General features: G+C 39.3%; 1 protein-coding gene across 3 annotated transcripts in view; it reads left to right on the forward strand.

Moving 5' to 3' along the window:
- The window catches only part of EIF2AK2 (eukaryotic translation initiation factor 2 alpha kinase 2), a 55873-nt gene that overhangs the window by 22326 nt on the left and 19172 nt on the right, over positions 1-14375 (forward strand). For all 3 annotated transcript variants that reach the window (XM_010595870.3, XM_023555278.2, XM_023555279.2), the window contains 2 exons: positions 1284-1406; positions 7656-7772. In XM_010595870.3, the coding sequence (XP_010594172.2) occupies positions 1284-1406; positions 7656-7772 (240 nt within the window). The remainder of the gene's footprint in view (positions 1-1283; positions 1407-7655; positions 7773-14375) is intronic.

Here is a 14375-nt window from a genome sequence, read left to right on the forward strand (position 1 = left end):
GCAGTTCAAATCCACCAGCCGCTCCTTGGAAACTCTGTGGGGCAGTTCTACTCTGTCCTGTAGGGTCGGTATAAGTTGAAATTGACTAGATGGCAATGGGTTGGGTTTGGTTTTGGTATATGCAACAAGGGGTCATTGCATGCAAGTTTAAAAAACAATAAAGAATCAACAAATATTTATTAAGCACCTAATACATGCCTGGCACTATGCTAGGCCTTGGGTTTACAATAGGAACTAAATGAAGTAGTTCCTGCTTTCATGGAGTTTGCAGGGACGATCAACATTAAAGAAACAATTACATGCATAAGTCTGTAGTTAAAAATTACGGTCAGGGTTGTGAAGGAAAAGTGATGGGATGGTGAGAAACTAAAATAGGAACGCTGGATTTTGCGTGAGGGGTGAGGCAAGGCTTCTCTGAGGTCACATTTGTGGGGAGGCCTGGAGGAAGAGTTAGTGCAGGAAGGTGGGGAGGTTGGGTGCTAGGTGAAAGAAAGGGCATATGGGAAGTTTAAGTTGGGAAAGGTAGCTGTCAGTGTTCAAGAGCAGAGAGAAGGCTGTGTGCTGGAAGTACAGTGAGCGAGGGCACAGCACCATGAGGCGAGGCTGGGGCCAAGTCATGTGGTACCTTATAGGCCATTTAAGGGATGTATTTTTTTTGGTAAATGCAAAGGCAAGTGTTTGGAGGGTTTAGACAACAGGGTGACATAGTCAGACTAAGTTTTATCATTCTGCTTGCTCCATGGATCATGAATTGGAGTGAGGGCAGGAAAGGAAGTGGGGTGTCCAGTTAGGAAGTTACTACAGGAGCTGGTAGAAGCTTGGACTGGTGTGAAGATGTTGGAGACAGAGAAGAGTGGACAGATAGCAGAGAGATGTTTGGAAGTAGAGTCGGCAAGGCTTCATGATAGAATGTGGGGCATGAGGGGAAGGGGAAAACTGAGTCCTTAGAAACCTAGGCAGACTTGGAACGTATGCTCATATATCTGTGGAATGCAACATGGCTATTCTTTCTGAAGTTTTAGACTTGTAGTAAGATACTTTACCATGGCTTTTGTACAGCCAGGAGTTGACTGTGACTACCACAGGTAATCCATGTTGGACTCTCCATGGCAAGTGGAAGGGGAGGGCCTTCTTTCCTTTGTGGTTCAAGAGTTTCTGTGATGTGGAGCTTCCTTATTCAGAAGGGGAGAATCATGTTTGTTATGTATTCCATTAGAAAAGTGATATTAAAAGGAAAGGACCTGATGGTACCTCAGAATAACATGTGATATTTATCTTTTAAGGTTTGTTAAGGATTTTGAAGAAATAGAACCAATTGGCTCAGGTGGATATGGCGACGTTTTCAAAGCAAAACACAGAATTGATAAGAAGACTTATGTTATTAAACGTGTTAAATATGATAATGAGTAAGTAGTAAATGTTCTTTTTTGTTTTTTTTTAATGAGAAGATATGTTGAACCTACACTATTCTTTTTATGTTTCTCTATTCTCCATTTTCTTCTACAATTTTTTTCTTTCTGGTCTTCCTTAAAAATTTAATTTTACCATCAGGAGCTTGACTTACTCTGCAATGATCTCATCGTGCTCTGGTTATTTCAGCAGAAAATGAATATACCATTGATCATCCTTTTGAGCCTTGGTGACTAGAAGTTATAGAATCATATGGCTGAAGGTGACATTTGCGATTTGTAAACTCATTGTACGGATTAGGAGACTGAGATCTAAAGATGTGAACTTATTTATCTAAGGGAAAAGCAGGCTGGCAATTGTTCTGGTTATTGCTGCATAGCACACCACCCAAAACTGAGGTGGCTTAAAACGGTTTATTGTTATCTCTCCTGGTTCTGTGGATTGGTTGGGCTCATCTGGGCAGTTTTCACTTGGAGTCTTCCATGAGTTTGCAGTAAAGGGTCATCTGAAACCTTGGCTAGGCTGGATGTCCAAGGCGACTCTCTCATATGGCTACCAGCTGATGCTGGCATGGGCTGGAAGTTCAGCTGGGACTGTCAATCACAGTGCCTCCACATGGCCTGTTCATATGGGCGGGGCTGCTCACAACTTAGTGGGTAGGTTCTGAGAGGGATTGTTCAAGAGACCGGGAAGAAACAGAAAGGCTTCTTTTGACCTGGTTAGTCCTGGAAGTCCCAGAACGTCATTCTCATCCCATTATATTGGCTAAACAAGTCACTAAGGAGGCATAGTGCTTAAAATCTATGGCTTCTAACCAAAAGTTTGACAGTTCAACTCCATCAGCCGCTCCTTGGAAACCCTATGGGGCAGTTCTACTCTGCTCTGTAGGGTCACTGTGAGTCCGAATCGAATCGATGGAATCGGGTTTGGAAGGCTAGCTCAGATTCAAAATGAAGGCGAATAGATTCTACCTCTTGATTTGAGGAGTGGCATGGAACCCTGGTGGTATAGAGGTTAAGCACTACAGCTGTTAACCAAGAGGTTGGAAGTTCAAATCCGCCAGGTGCTCATTGGAAGCTCTATGGGGCAGCTCTACTCTGTCCTGTAGGGTCGGGTCGGTATGAGTTGGAATCGACGGCAGTGGGTTTGGTTTGGTTTATGTGAGCACAGGGAGGAAAGGAACTGATGATGACTGCCTTTGGAGACTATTACAGTAACATAGTGGAGATTTAGACTTCATCCTTTTGAATGTCAATCCACTGTCTTCCCATTATAATCGATTGCTTCCTCTGTTTATTTTATGAGTTACCTGCTTTCGGTCCCGCTGGATAGTAGAGACTCCTCAGGAAGAGAAACACACAAAAAGGAAGTCTTTAATTCCATGTGCCCAGTGGACCAGTCTTGCTTATTGCTTTCTGTCAGTTATTACTGTGTGCAACTTGGCCAGATTGATCTCTCAGGGACTAGAGAAGGAAAAAAAAAAAGGATCTGGTCTAAGGAAAATAACAAGAGCAAAAGAGTAGGGGCACGGAGTCCTAGGTGGTCTTTTTTTTTTTTAATTTTTATTGTGCTTTAAGTGAAAGTTTACAAATCAAGTTGGGTTCTCATATAAAAATTTATAAACAGCTTGCTATGTACTCCTAATTGCTCTCCCCCTAATGAGACAGCAGACTCCTTCCCTCCACTCTCTTTTTGTGTCCATATGGCCAGATTCTGACCCACTCTACCCTCTCATCTCCCCTTCAGACAGGAGATACCAACATAGTCTCATATGTCTACTTGATCCAAGAAGCTCATTCTTCACCAGTATCATCATCTATCCCATAGTCCAGTCCAATCCCTGTCTGAAGAGTTGGCTTTGGGAATGGTTCCTGTCTTGGGCTAACAGAAGGTCTGGAGACCATGACCTCCGGGGTCCTTTAGTCTCAGTCAGACCATTAAGTCTGGTCTTTTTACAAGAATTTGGGGTCTGCATCCCACTGCTCTCCTGCTCCCTCAGGGGTTCTTTGTTGTGTTTCTTGTCAGGACAGTCATCGGTTGTAGCTGGGCACCATCTAGTTCTTCTGGTCTCAGGCTAATGTAGTCTCTGGCTTATGTGGCACTTTCTGCCTTTTGGGCTCATAATTACCTTGTGTCTTTGGTGTTCTTCATTCTCCTTTGCTCCAGGTGGGTTGAGACCAATTGATGCATTTTAGATGGCCGCTTGCTAGCTTTTAAGACCCCAGATGCCACTCTCCAAAGTGGGATGCAGAATGTTTTCTTAATAGATTTTATTATGCCAGTTGACTGAGATGTCCTCTTAAACCATGGTGCCCAAACGCTGCCCCGGCTATGCTGGCCTTCGAACCATTCAGTTTATTTAGGAAACTTCTTTGCTTTTGGTTTAGTCCAGTTGTGCTGACCTCTCGTGTATTGTGTGTTGTCTTTCCCTTCACCTAAAATAGTTGTTATCTACTATCTAATTAGTGAAAACCTCTCTTCCTTCCTCCCTCCCCCACTGCCTCTCATAAGCATCAAAGAATATTCTCTTCTCTGTTTAAACTGTTTCTCCAGTTCGTATAATAGTGGTCTTTTACAATATTTGTCCTTTTGCAGCTGACTAATTTCACTCAGCATGATGCCTTCCAGATTCCTCCATGTTATGAAATGTTTCATGGATTCATCATTGTGCTTTATTGATGCATAGTATTCCATTGTGTGAATATACCATAATTTATTTATCCATTCATCCGTTGATGGGCACCTTGATTGCTTCCGTCTTTTTGCTATCTTGAACAGTGCTGCAATGAATGTGGGTGTGCATGTATCTGTTTGTGTAAAGGCTCTTATTTCTATAGGATATATTCCAAGGAGTGGGATTGCAGGATCATATGTTAGTTCTATTTCTATTTTTTTAAGGAAGCGCCAAATTGATTTCCAGAGTGGTTGTACCATTTTACATTCCCACCAGCAGTGTATAAGTGTTCCAGTCTCACCACAACTAGGCGTTCTTTACCCTAGTCAATCAAGTGTACTTCCTGTCTGCTGTCCAATGCCTTGCAGTTGAAATACCCTCATACTTACAAGGCTTACTGGGGGAAAGAGTGAGGCATTTTTAGGAGGCAGTGCGTTTTTGTTTATGGTGATGGGAAATTTGGCAACAATTATGGGTGATGGTTGTACAACATGATTAATGTAATTGATATCACTAAATTGAATACCTGAAAACGTTGAATTGGCAAGTGTTGTGTTATATATATGTATTTATTTATATTTACATTTTTATATCTGTTTATATATACACACACACATATATATTTTTGCAGCAATAACAAAGGTTTTTTCCTTCTTCCTTGTTTTACTTAACAGGAATGAAGTACTGTTGTTTCTTCCATATACTTGCAATTTTAAAAAATAATAATACTCAGTGTTGATAAGGGTGCAGTATCTTGGACATTTCTGGTGGCTTTGTATATTGGTACAACACTTTTAAAATTGGAAATACTAATCTAGAGCCAAAAATACATGCTTTGACCCAGGGACGTCCCATCTGGGAACCTATTCTAAGGGCATTATCTAAATTACGGAAAAGCTATGAAAGAAGATATAAATCACAGTGTCATTTATAACAGTGAAAAATAAGAACAAACAAAATAGTCCAGCAATAGAGAAATGGTTATTTGTTGTTCTTTCCTCTAATCAATCATTATTTTGCAGACATTAAAAATGAGTGTTGTATACTGAAATATATACAAATGAAATGGTATGACACTAGAAGTTGCTTCAGAATAGTCCAGGGTAAGATGAGGCAGTGGGTTGGAACATAGATGAAACAAGCCTGGCCAGGAGTCAGTGAACTATTTCAGTTGGTGATAGCTCTGTAACCAGAAAACCAAATCTGTTACCCTTAAGTCGATTCCGACTCATTATACTAGTTTTTCTACTTTTTGTGTATTTTTAAATCTTACATAAAAATTTACAAGTGGTGGTTATACAGATTGTATAACAAGGAAAATTGTAAAGATACCATGCTATGTTGAAAAAATAGGATAAGTATTATATACTATCATTACAAATATATAAAAATATGTTTGAAGACAGACTATAAGAAATAATCCAGGATAGTAACTGATGGTTTTAGGATTGTCAAATTATGATAAGTTTTTCTTTATTGTTACAAATTTTATATAACGTAGTTGTTTTAGTTATCTAGTGCTGCTATAACAGAAATACCACAAGCAGATGGCTTTACCAAAGAGAAATTTATTCTCTCACAGTCTAGGAGGCTAGGAGTTCAAATTCAGGGTGCGAGCTCTAGGGAAAGGCTTTCTCTCTCTGTCAGTTCTGGAGGAAGGTCCTTGTCATCAATCTTCCCCTGGTCTAGGAGTGTCTCAGAGCAGGGACCCCCAGGTCCAAAGGACACACCCTGCTCCTGGCACTACTTTCTTGGTGGTATGAGGTCCCGGTCTCTCTGCTTACTTCTCTTTTTGCTATCTCAAAAGAGATTGACTTAAAACAACCTAATCTTGTAGATTGAGTCCCGCCTCATTAACATAACTGCTTCTAATCCTGTCTGATTAACATCTTAGAGGTAGGATTTACAACACAAAGGAAAATCGCATCAGATGACAAAATCGTAGACAATCACACAACACTGGGAATCATGGCCTAGCCAAGTTGATATACATTTTTGGGGGACACGAATCAATCCATAACAGTAGTTACAGAAGTTTTATAATTCAAAAAAAAATTGTAAAATGTTTCCTTATCCTGCCTCATCCTTGAAATATCAAATTTATTTGCTCTATTTAGCATAGAATTGTCTGTGCTCTTGACTATGCAGTACTGCAAAGCTCCCACAGTGCACAGTGAAGTCTCATTTTCTCTGCATCGATCATGTCCTCTGTGTGTTTTTGCCACATATTTAAAATTCTGGATTAGGTTCTTCATGCTGCCTGGATTACCTGCCTGTACTGACCAGATGTAATTTGCTTATAAAATCCAAAGTGAGTTTAACGTAAGCCTAAACAAAACATGATTTATGAATTAGCTTCCGAAATTGCATCATTGGCATTTGAAATACTACTTTAAATGATTTTTTAAATTGATGTTTGGGACTTTTTAAGTCACTGCTGTCTCTTTTATGTTGAGAGTGAGAACAGTTTTGCTTTTTCTGTATGTTCACTTTTTTCTTTTGTGCTTTCTTGGCCTTCTTTGTACCGTAAGCTCCTCGAAGGCCAACTTTTTCTTCTCAGAGGTTCTAAAACTTCCATTCAAAAACTCAGGGTGTGGAAAGCACGGGGACTGTTCAGTCAGTGAGTGGAGATAGTTGTTTCCTGTTACTCAAGGTGTTTTGTAGTTGTTATCGGGGTGTATACTGATACTTTGATTTTCTCTCTTTCTTTTTTTTTTTTTTTTTACTTTTAAAAAAATTTTTATTGTGCTTTAAGTGAAAGTTTACAAATGAAGTTGGACTCTCATACAAAAATTTATATACACCTTGCTATATACTCCTAGTTGCTCTCCCCCTAATGAGACAGCACACTCCTTCTCTCCACTCTCTCTTTTCGTGTCCATTTGGCCAGCCTCTGACCCCCTCTGCCCTCTCATCCCCCCTCCAGACGGGAGCTGCCCACATAGTCTCATGTGTCTACTTGATCCAAGAAGTTCACTCCTCACCAGTACCATTTTCTATCCCATAGTCCAATCCAATCCCTGCCTGCAGAGTTGGCTTTGGGAATGGTTCCTGTCTTGGGCTAACAGAAGATCTGGGGACTATGACCTTCAGGGTCCTTCTAGTCTCAGTCAGACCATTAAGTCTGGTTGTTTTATGAGAATTTGAGGTCTGCATCCCTCTGCTCTCCTGCTGCCTCAGGGATTCTCTGTTGTGTTCCCTGTCAGGGCAGTCATCAGTTGTAGCCGGGCACCATCTAATTCTTCTGGTCTCAGGCTGATGTAGTCTCTGATTCATGTGGCCCTTTCTGTCTCTTGGGCTCATAATTACCTTGTGTCTTTGGTGTTCTTCATTTTCCTTTGCTCCAGGTGGGTTGAGACCAATTGATGCATCTTAGATGGCCACTTGCTAGCTTTTAAGACCCCAGACACCACTCTCCAAAGTGGGATGCCGAATGTTTTCTTAATAGATATTATTATGCCAGTTGACTAAGATGTCCCCCGAAACCATGGTCCCCAAACCCCTGCCCCTGCTATGCTGGCCTTTGAAGCATTCAGTTTATTCAGGAAACTTCTCTCTTTCTTTTAACTAGGAAGGTAGAGCGGGAAGTAAAAGCATTGGCGAATCTTAATCATGCAAATATTGTTCACTACCATTATTGTTGGGACGGATATGACTATGATCCAGAAAACAGCACAAATAATTCAAGGTAATGAAAAAGAAATTCCCATAGCCATAATGGGACGGAAGGAAATGGTCATTTACTATGTGTGGGCTACTGGACATGGACATTAGTTATCACATTTAATAATCACAACCACCCTGAGAGACTTGGTTATCTCTCCATTTTGCAGGTAAGGAGACAACGAACAATTCCTTGCCCCACTCCTTGCTCCGAACTTGCTTTAAAACCCCCTTTTAATTGGCCTCAGCTTTTTTTCAAAATTTCAGGTTTAGCTCTCCAGACTCAATTGTTTAATGTATAGTCTTGGTCATGAGCCCCTGCTTCAGTACAGCATATAAGCCTTGTAAGGGAAATTTTAACATGTTTTAGATGCTGGATCTGGAAGCTCCCTCCTTGACTGCCAGCACTTTTCTGCCCTTCTCTTAGGCCCCTGATAGGAAGAGTGCAGTCAAGGTGTCTCTCTCCAATGAAACCACACCACTCATGGTGGGGTGGTAGGTGTTAAAAATGATTTTAAGACAATAAGCTGTGATGAGGCACTCTGCCTTCCGTCACTCGTGTGTTGTCTCAGCAAGGAACTGCCAAAGGACTGGAGGCTCTAAAGAGATGGCATCTGCCTTTGAAAATTACCCTGTGTTTCTTGGGGATAATCCTCTCCCAGAAATTCTGAAGCCATTGGAGTCCTATTCATTCATTTTCTCCTGAGAGATGGCCCATTCTACATCCCATGTAGCTGAGAACTTTATTATCAATTTCAGGAGTTAGTGACCATCAGCATATAGAACTTCTGCAGCTTTCAGCAAACTCTTGGCTACCTCTTCCCAACAGGTTCAAAGAATAGAAATTAGTATTTTCTAACCAACAGGTTCAAAGAATAGAAATTAATATTATGACCAACTTAGTTCAGTGAAAACCATAAAACATGGCTAGCAAAGTCAGTCCTCCAGCTTATACCCCATAGCAATTTGTTGGCACTTCCCTTAGTATACATAAACTTGTTATTTTAGGTTTGTTTCCTTTTATCTTTTTCGTTTTAGACTATAATCCGCATTATGGCAAGGACAATGTCTAAATCATTTTTTCACCTCTAGATGCCTGTTCTGTGTCTTTCATAAAATAGATGTTCGGTAGATCGATAATGAATTAAACTTTTTCAAATTAACTTTATATAATAAAGACTTTGGGTTTCTATGATTCCATTGTATTAATGCCCTTATTCCTATCTGTTAGCAAAGGTGGTCAAAGACCTTCAGCATTAAAGCATGGGCAGGCTAATACTTTACAAATTATCTAAACAAATACAGCTTTGGACTTCTGGGATCTTCTCATTTAAATAAAAATGGCTTATTATATTTTGATTCAAATTATTTATCATATGTAGATTTCTGTTTTGATACATGTTTTGTGGGCTCTTAAGAAGATAAGTATAGGAGGGGGGCCAAGATGGCTGACTAGGTAGACGCTACCTCGGATCCCTCTTGCAACAAAGACTCGGAAAAACAAGTGAATCGATCACATACATGACAATCTACGAACCCGGAACAACAAACACAGATTTAAAGAGTTGCCCTGAGTGACAGAGACAGAGAACAAACAACTACAGGGAAGCAGCGACTGTTTTTGGAGCCTGGAGCCAGCGTCCCAGTCAGCGGATTTACTGGAAAAACAAGTTTCCCAGGTCTGATATCTCTGCTTATTCAACAGAGCCCTAACTGACCCACAACAGGGAACTGAGGGCTGAAGCTCCCCCCAGACCACCTAGCCTCCTGCCTTAGGGGTCTAAGGAGGGTGAAACCTACCAATCTGTAGAGGTACTTGCATTGGGGGCCTAAGGTACAGCTGCAGAGCCCTCCCACCAAGGTGCTTTAGGAATAGAGACACACCTACCTCACTAACACTTGGGGGAAGCCTGTCAGCATCCTGCCCCCCCAGAGTGTGAACCCCAGCTGCTAATAGAATCTGGTGCACACAACTATCACCACTACTTCTCAAGGTGGATAGGTGTTAGGGTACAGCACACACTTGATGACCCAAAATCAGATTCTACTCAAGAACAGTGAATAGACTCAGGCATATATATCTGGCAACAGCCCAAACCAGCTGATAATTGGACATAAGTAAATCAAGGGCTACAACATTCGAGATAGCACAGTCTAGTAGCCCATCCATGTATAGTGAAAGAAAACAAAACAAGATAAGACTCAGTGAGCAAATATAGAATAAATCACTACAATATCTTAGTGATGGCTCAGAGACAGCAGTTGATATCAAACCACATAAAGAAGCAGACCATGACAGCTTCTACAACCCCCCAAACAAAAGAATCAAAATCTTTCCCAAATGAAGATACAATCCTAGAATTATCAGATACAGAATATAAAAAACTAATTTACAGGATGCTTCAAGACATCAGGGATGACCTCAGAAACGAAATAAGGCAAACTGCAGAAAAAGCCAAGGAACACACTGATAAAACTGTTGAAGAACTCAAAAAGATTATTCAAGAACATAGTGGAAAAATTAATAAGTTGCAAGAATCCATAGAGAGACAGCATGTAGAAATCCAAAAGATTAACAATAAAATTACAGAATTAGACAACACAATAGGAAGTCAGAGGAGCAGGCTCGAGCAATTAGAATGCAGAGTGGGAAATCTGGAGGACCAGGGAATTAACACCAACATAGCTGAAAAAAAATCAGATAAAAGAATTAAAAAAAAAATGAAGAAACCCTAAGAATCATGTGGGACTCTATCAAGAAGGATAACTTGCGTGTGATTGGAGTCCCAGAACAGGGAGGGAGGACAGAAAACACAGAGAGAATAGTTGAAGATCTGCTGACAGAAAACTTCCCTGACATCATGAAAGATGAAAGGATATCTATCCAAGATGCTCATCGAACCCCATTTAAGATTGATTCAAAAGGAAAAACACCAAGACATATTATCATCAAACTTGCCAAAACCAAAGATAAAGAGAAAATTTTAAAAGCAGCCAGGGATAAAAGAAAGGTCTCCTACAAGGGAGAATCAATAAGAATAAGTTCAGACTACTCAGCAGAAACCATGCAGGCAAGAAGGCAATGGGATGACATATACAGAGCACTGAAGGAGAAAAACTGCCAGCCAAGGATCATATATCCAGCAAAACTCTCTCTGAAATATGAAGGCGAAATTAAGATATTTACAGATAAACACAAGCTTAGAGAATTTGCAAAAACCAAACCAAAGCTACAAGAAATACTAAAGGAAATTGTTTGGTCAGAAAACCAATAATATCAGATACCAGCACAACACAAGGTCACAGAACAGAACATCCTGATATCAACTCAAATAGGGAAATCACAAAAACAAATTAATATTAATTAAAAAAAAAATGCTCAAAACAGGGAATCATTGAAGTCAATATGTAAAAGATCACAATAATCAAAAAGAGGGACTAAATACAGGTGGCATAGAACTGCCATATGGAGAGGGATACAAGGCGATATAGGACAATGCAAGTTAGGTTTTTACTTAGAAAAATAGGGGTAAATATTAAGGTAACCACAAAGAGGTATAACAACTCCATAACTCAAAATAAAAACCAAGAAAAACGTAATGACTCAGCAAACATAAAATCAAATACTATGAAAATGAGCATCACACAATTTACAAAGAAAAACGTCTCAGCACAAAAAAGTAAGTGGAAAAATGAAATTGTCAACAACACACATAAAAAGGCATCAAAATGACAACACTAAACACTTGTCTATAATTACGCTGAATGTAAATGGACTAAATGCACCAACAAAGAGACAGAGAGTCTCAGACTGGATAAAGAAACACAATCCGTTTGTATGCTGCCTACAAGAGACACACCTTAGACTTAGAGACACAAACAAACTAAAACTCAAAGGATGGGAAAAAATATATCAAGCAAACAATAAGCAAAAAAGAAGAGTGGCAATATTAATTTCTGACAAAAGAGACTTTAAACTTAAATCCACCACAAAGGATAAAGAAGGACACCACATAATGATAAAAGGGACAATTGACCAGGAAGATATCACCATATTAAATATTTATGCACCCAGTGACAGGGCTGCAAGATACATAAATCGAATTTTAACAGAACTGAAAAGTGAGATAGACACCTCCACAATTATACTAGGAGACTTCAACACACCACTTTCAGAGAAGGACAGGACAACCAGTAAGAAGCTCGATAGAGACACGGAAGACCTAATTACAACAATCAACCAACCTGACCTCATTGACTTATACAGAACTCTCCACCCAACTGCTGCAAAGTATACTTTTTTTTCTAGTGCACATGGAACATTCTCTAGAAAAGACCACATATTAGGTCATAAAACAAACCTTTGCAGAATCCAAAACATCGAAATATTACAAAGCATCTTCTCAGACCACAAGGCAATAAAACTAGAAATCAATAACAGCAAAACTAGGGAAAAGAAATCAAATACTTGGAAACTGAACAATGCCCTCCTGAAAAAAGACTGGGTTATAGAAGACATTAAGGAGGGAATAAGGAAATTCATAGAATGCAATGAGAATGAAAATACTTCCTATCAAAACCTCTGGGACACAGCAAAAGCAGTGCTCTCAGAGGTCAATTTATATCGATAAATGCACACATACAAAAAGAAGAAAGAGCCAAAATCAGAGAACTCTCCCTACAACTTGAACAAATAGAAAGTGAGCAATTAAAGAATCCATCAGACACCAAGAGAAAACAAATAGTAAAAATTAGAGCTGAACTAAATGAATTAGAGAACAGAAAAACAATGGAAAGAATTAACAAAGCCAAAAGCTGGTTCTTCGAAAAAATTAACAAAATTGATAAACCATTGGCCAGACTGACTAAAGAAATACAGGAAAGGGAACAAATAACCCGAATAAGAAACGAGAAGGGCCACATGGCAACAGACCCAAATGAAATTAAAAGAATCATATCAGATTATTACGAAAAATTGTACTCTAACAAATTTGCAAACCTTGAAGAAATGGATGAATTCCTGGAAAAACACTACCTACCTAAACTAACACAATCAGAAGTAAAACAACTAAATAGACCCATAACAAAAAAAGAGCTTGAAACGGTAATCAAAAAACTCCCAACAAAAAAAAGCCCTGGCCCGGACGGCTTCACTGCAGAGTTCTACTTAACTTTCAGAGAAGAGTTAACACCACTACTACTAAAGGTATTTCAAAGCATAGAAAATGATGGAATACTACCTAACTCAGTCTATGAAGCCACCATCTCCCTGATACCAAAACCAGGTAAACACATCACAAAAAAAGAAAATTACAGACCTATATCCCTCATGAACATGGATGCAAAAATCCTCAACAAAATTCTAGCCAATAGAATTCAACAACATATCAAAAAAATAATTCACCACGACCAAGTGGAATTTATACCAGGTATGCAAGGCTGGTTTAATATTAGAAAAACCATTAATGTAATCCACCATATAAATAAAACAAAAGGCAAAAACCACATGATCTTATCAATTGTTGCAGAAAAGGCATTTGACAAAATCCAACACCCATTTATGATAAAAACTCTCACCCAAATAGGAATTGAAGGAAAATTCCTCAACATAATAAAGGGGGTCTATACAAAGCCAACAGCCAACATCACTCTAAATGGAGAGAGCCTGAAAGCATTTCCCTTGAGAACCGGAACCAGACAAGGGTGCCCTTTATCACCGCTCTTATTCAACATTGTGCTAGAAGTCCTAGCCAGAGCAATTAGGCTAGACAAAGAAATAAAGGGCATCCGGATTGGCAAGGAGGAAGTAAAATTATCTCTATTTGCAGACGACATGATCTTATACACAGAAAACCCTAAGGAATCCTCCAGAAAACTACTGAAACTAGTAGAAGAGTTTGGCAGTCTCAGGTTATAAGATAAACATACAAAAATCACTTGGATTCCTCTATATCAACAAAAAAAACATCGAAGAGGAAATAACCAAATCAATACCATTCACAGTAGCCCCCAAGAAGATAAAATACTTAGGAATAAATCTTACCAAAGATGTAAAAGACCTATACAAAGAAAACTGCAAAGCATTACTACAAGAAATTAAAAAGGACATCCTTAAGTGGAAAAACATACCTTGCTCATGGATAGGAAGACTTAACATAGTAAAAACGTCTATTCTACCAAAAGCCATCTATACATACAATGCACTTCCCATCCAAATTCCAGTGTCATTTTTTAATGTGATGGATAAACAAATCACCAACTTCATATGGAAGGAAAAGAAGCCTCGGATAAGCAAAGCATTACTGAAAAAGAAGAAGGCATAAACAGAATACAAAACATTACCAAAAATGACGAAGAGAAACCAGATAACTGGGAGCTCCTAAAAATCAAACACCTATGCTCATCTAAAGACTTCACCAAAAGAGTAGGAAGACCACCTACAGACTGGGAAAGAATTTTCAGCTATGACATATCCGACCAGCGCCTGATCTCTAAAATCTATATGATTCTGTCAAAACTCAACCACAAAAAGACAAACAACCCAATCAAGAAGTGGGCAAAGGATATGAACACACACTTCACTAAAGAAGATATTCATGCAGCTAACAGACACATGAGAAAATGCTCT

This window comes from Loxodonta africana, chromosome 26 (genome assembly GCF_030014295.1).
Source record: "Loxodonta africana isolate mLoxAfr1 chromosome 26, mLoxAfr1.hap2, whole genome shotgun sequence".
Taxonomy (NCBI): domain Eukaryota; kingdom Metazoa; phylum Chordata; class Mammalia; order Proboscidea; family Elephantidae; genus Loxodonta; species Loxodonta africana.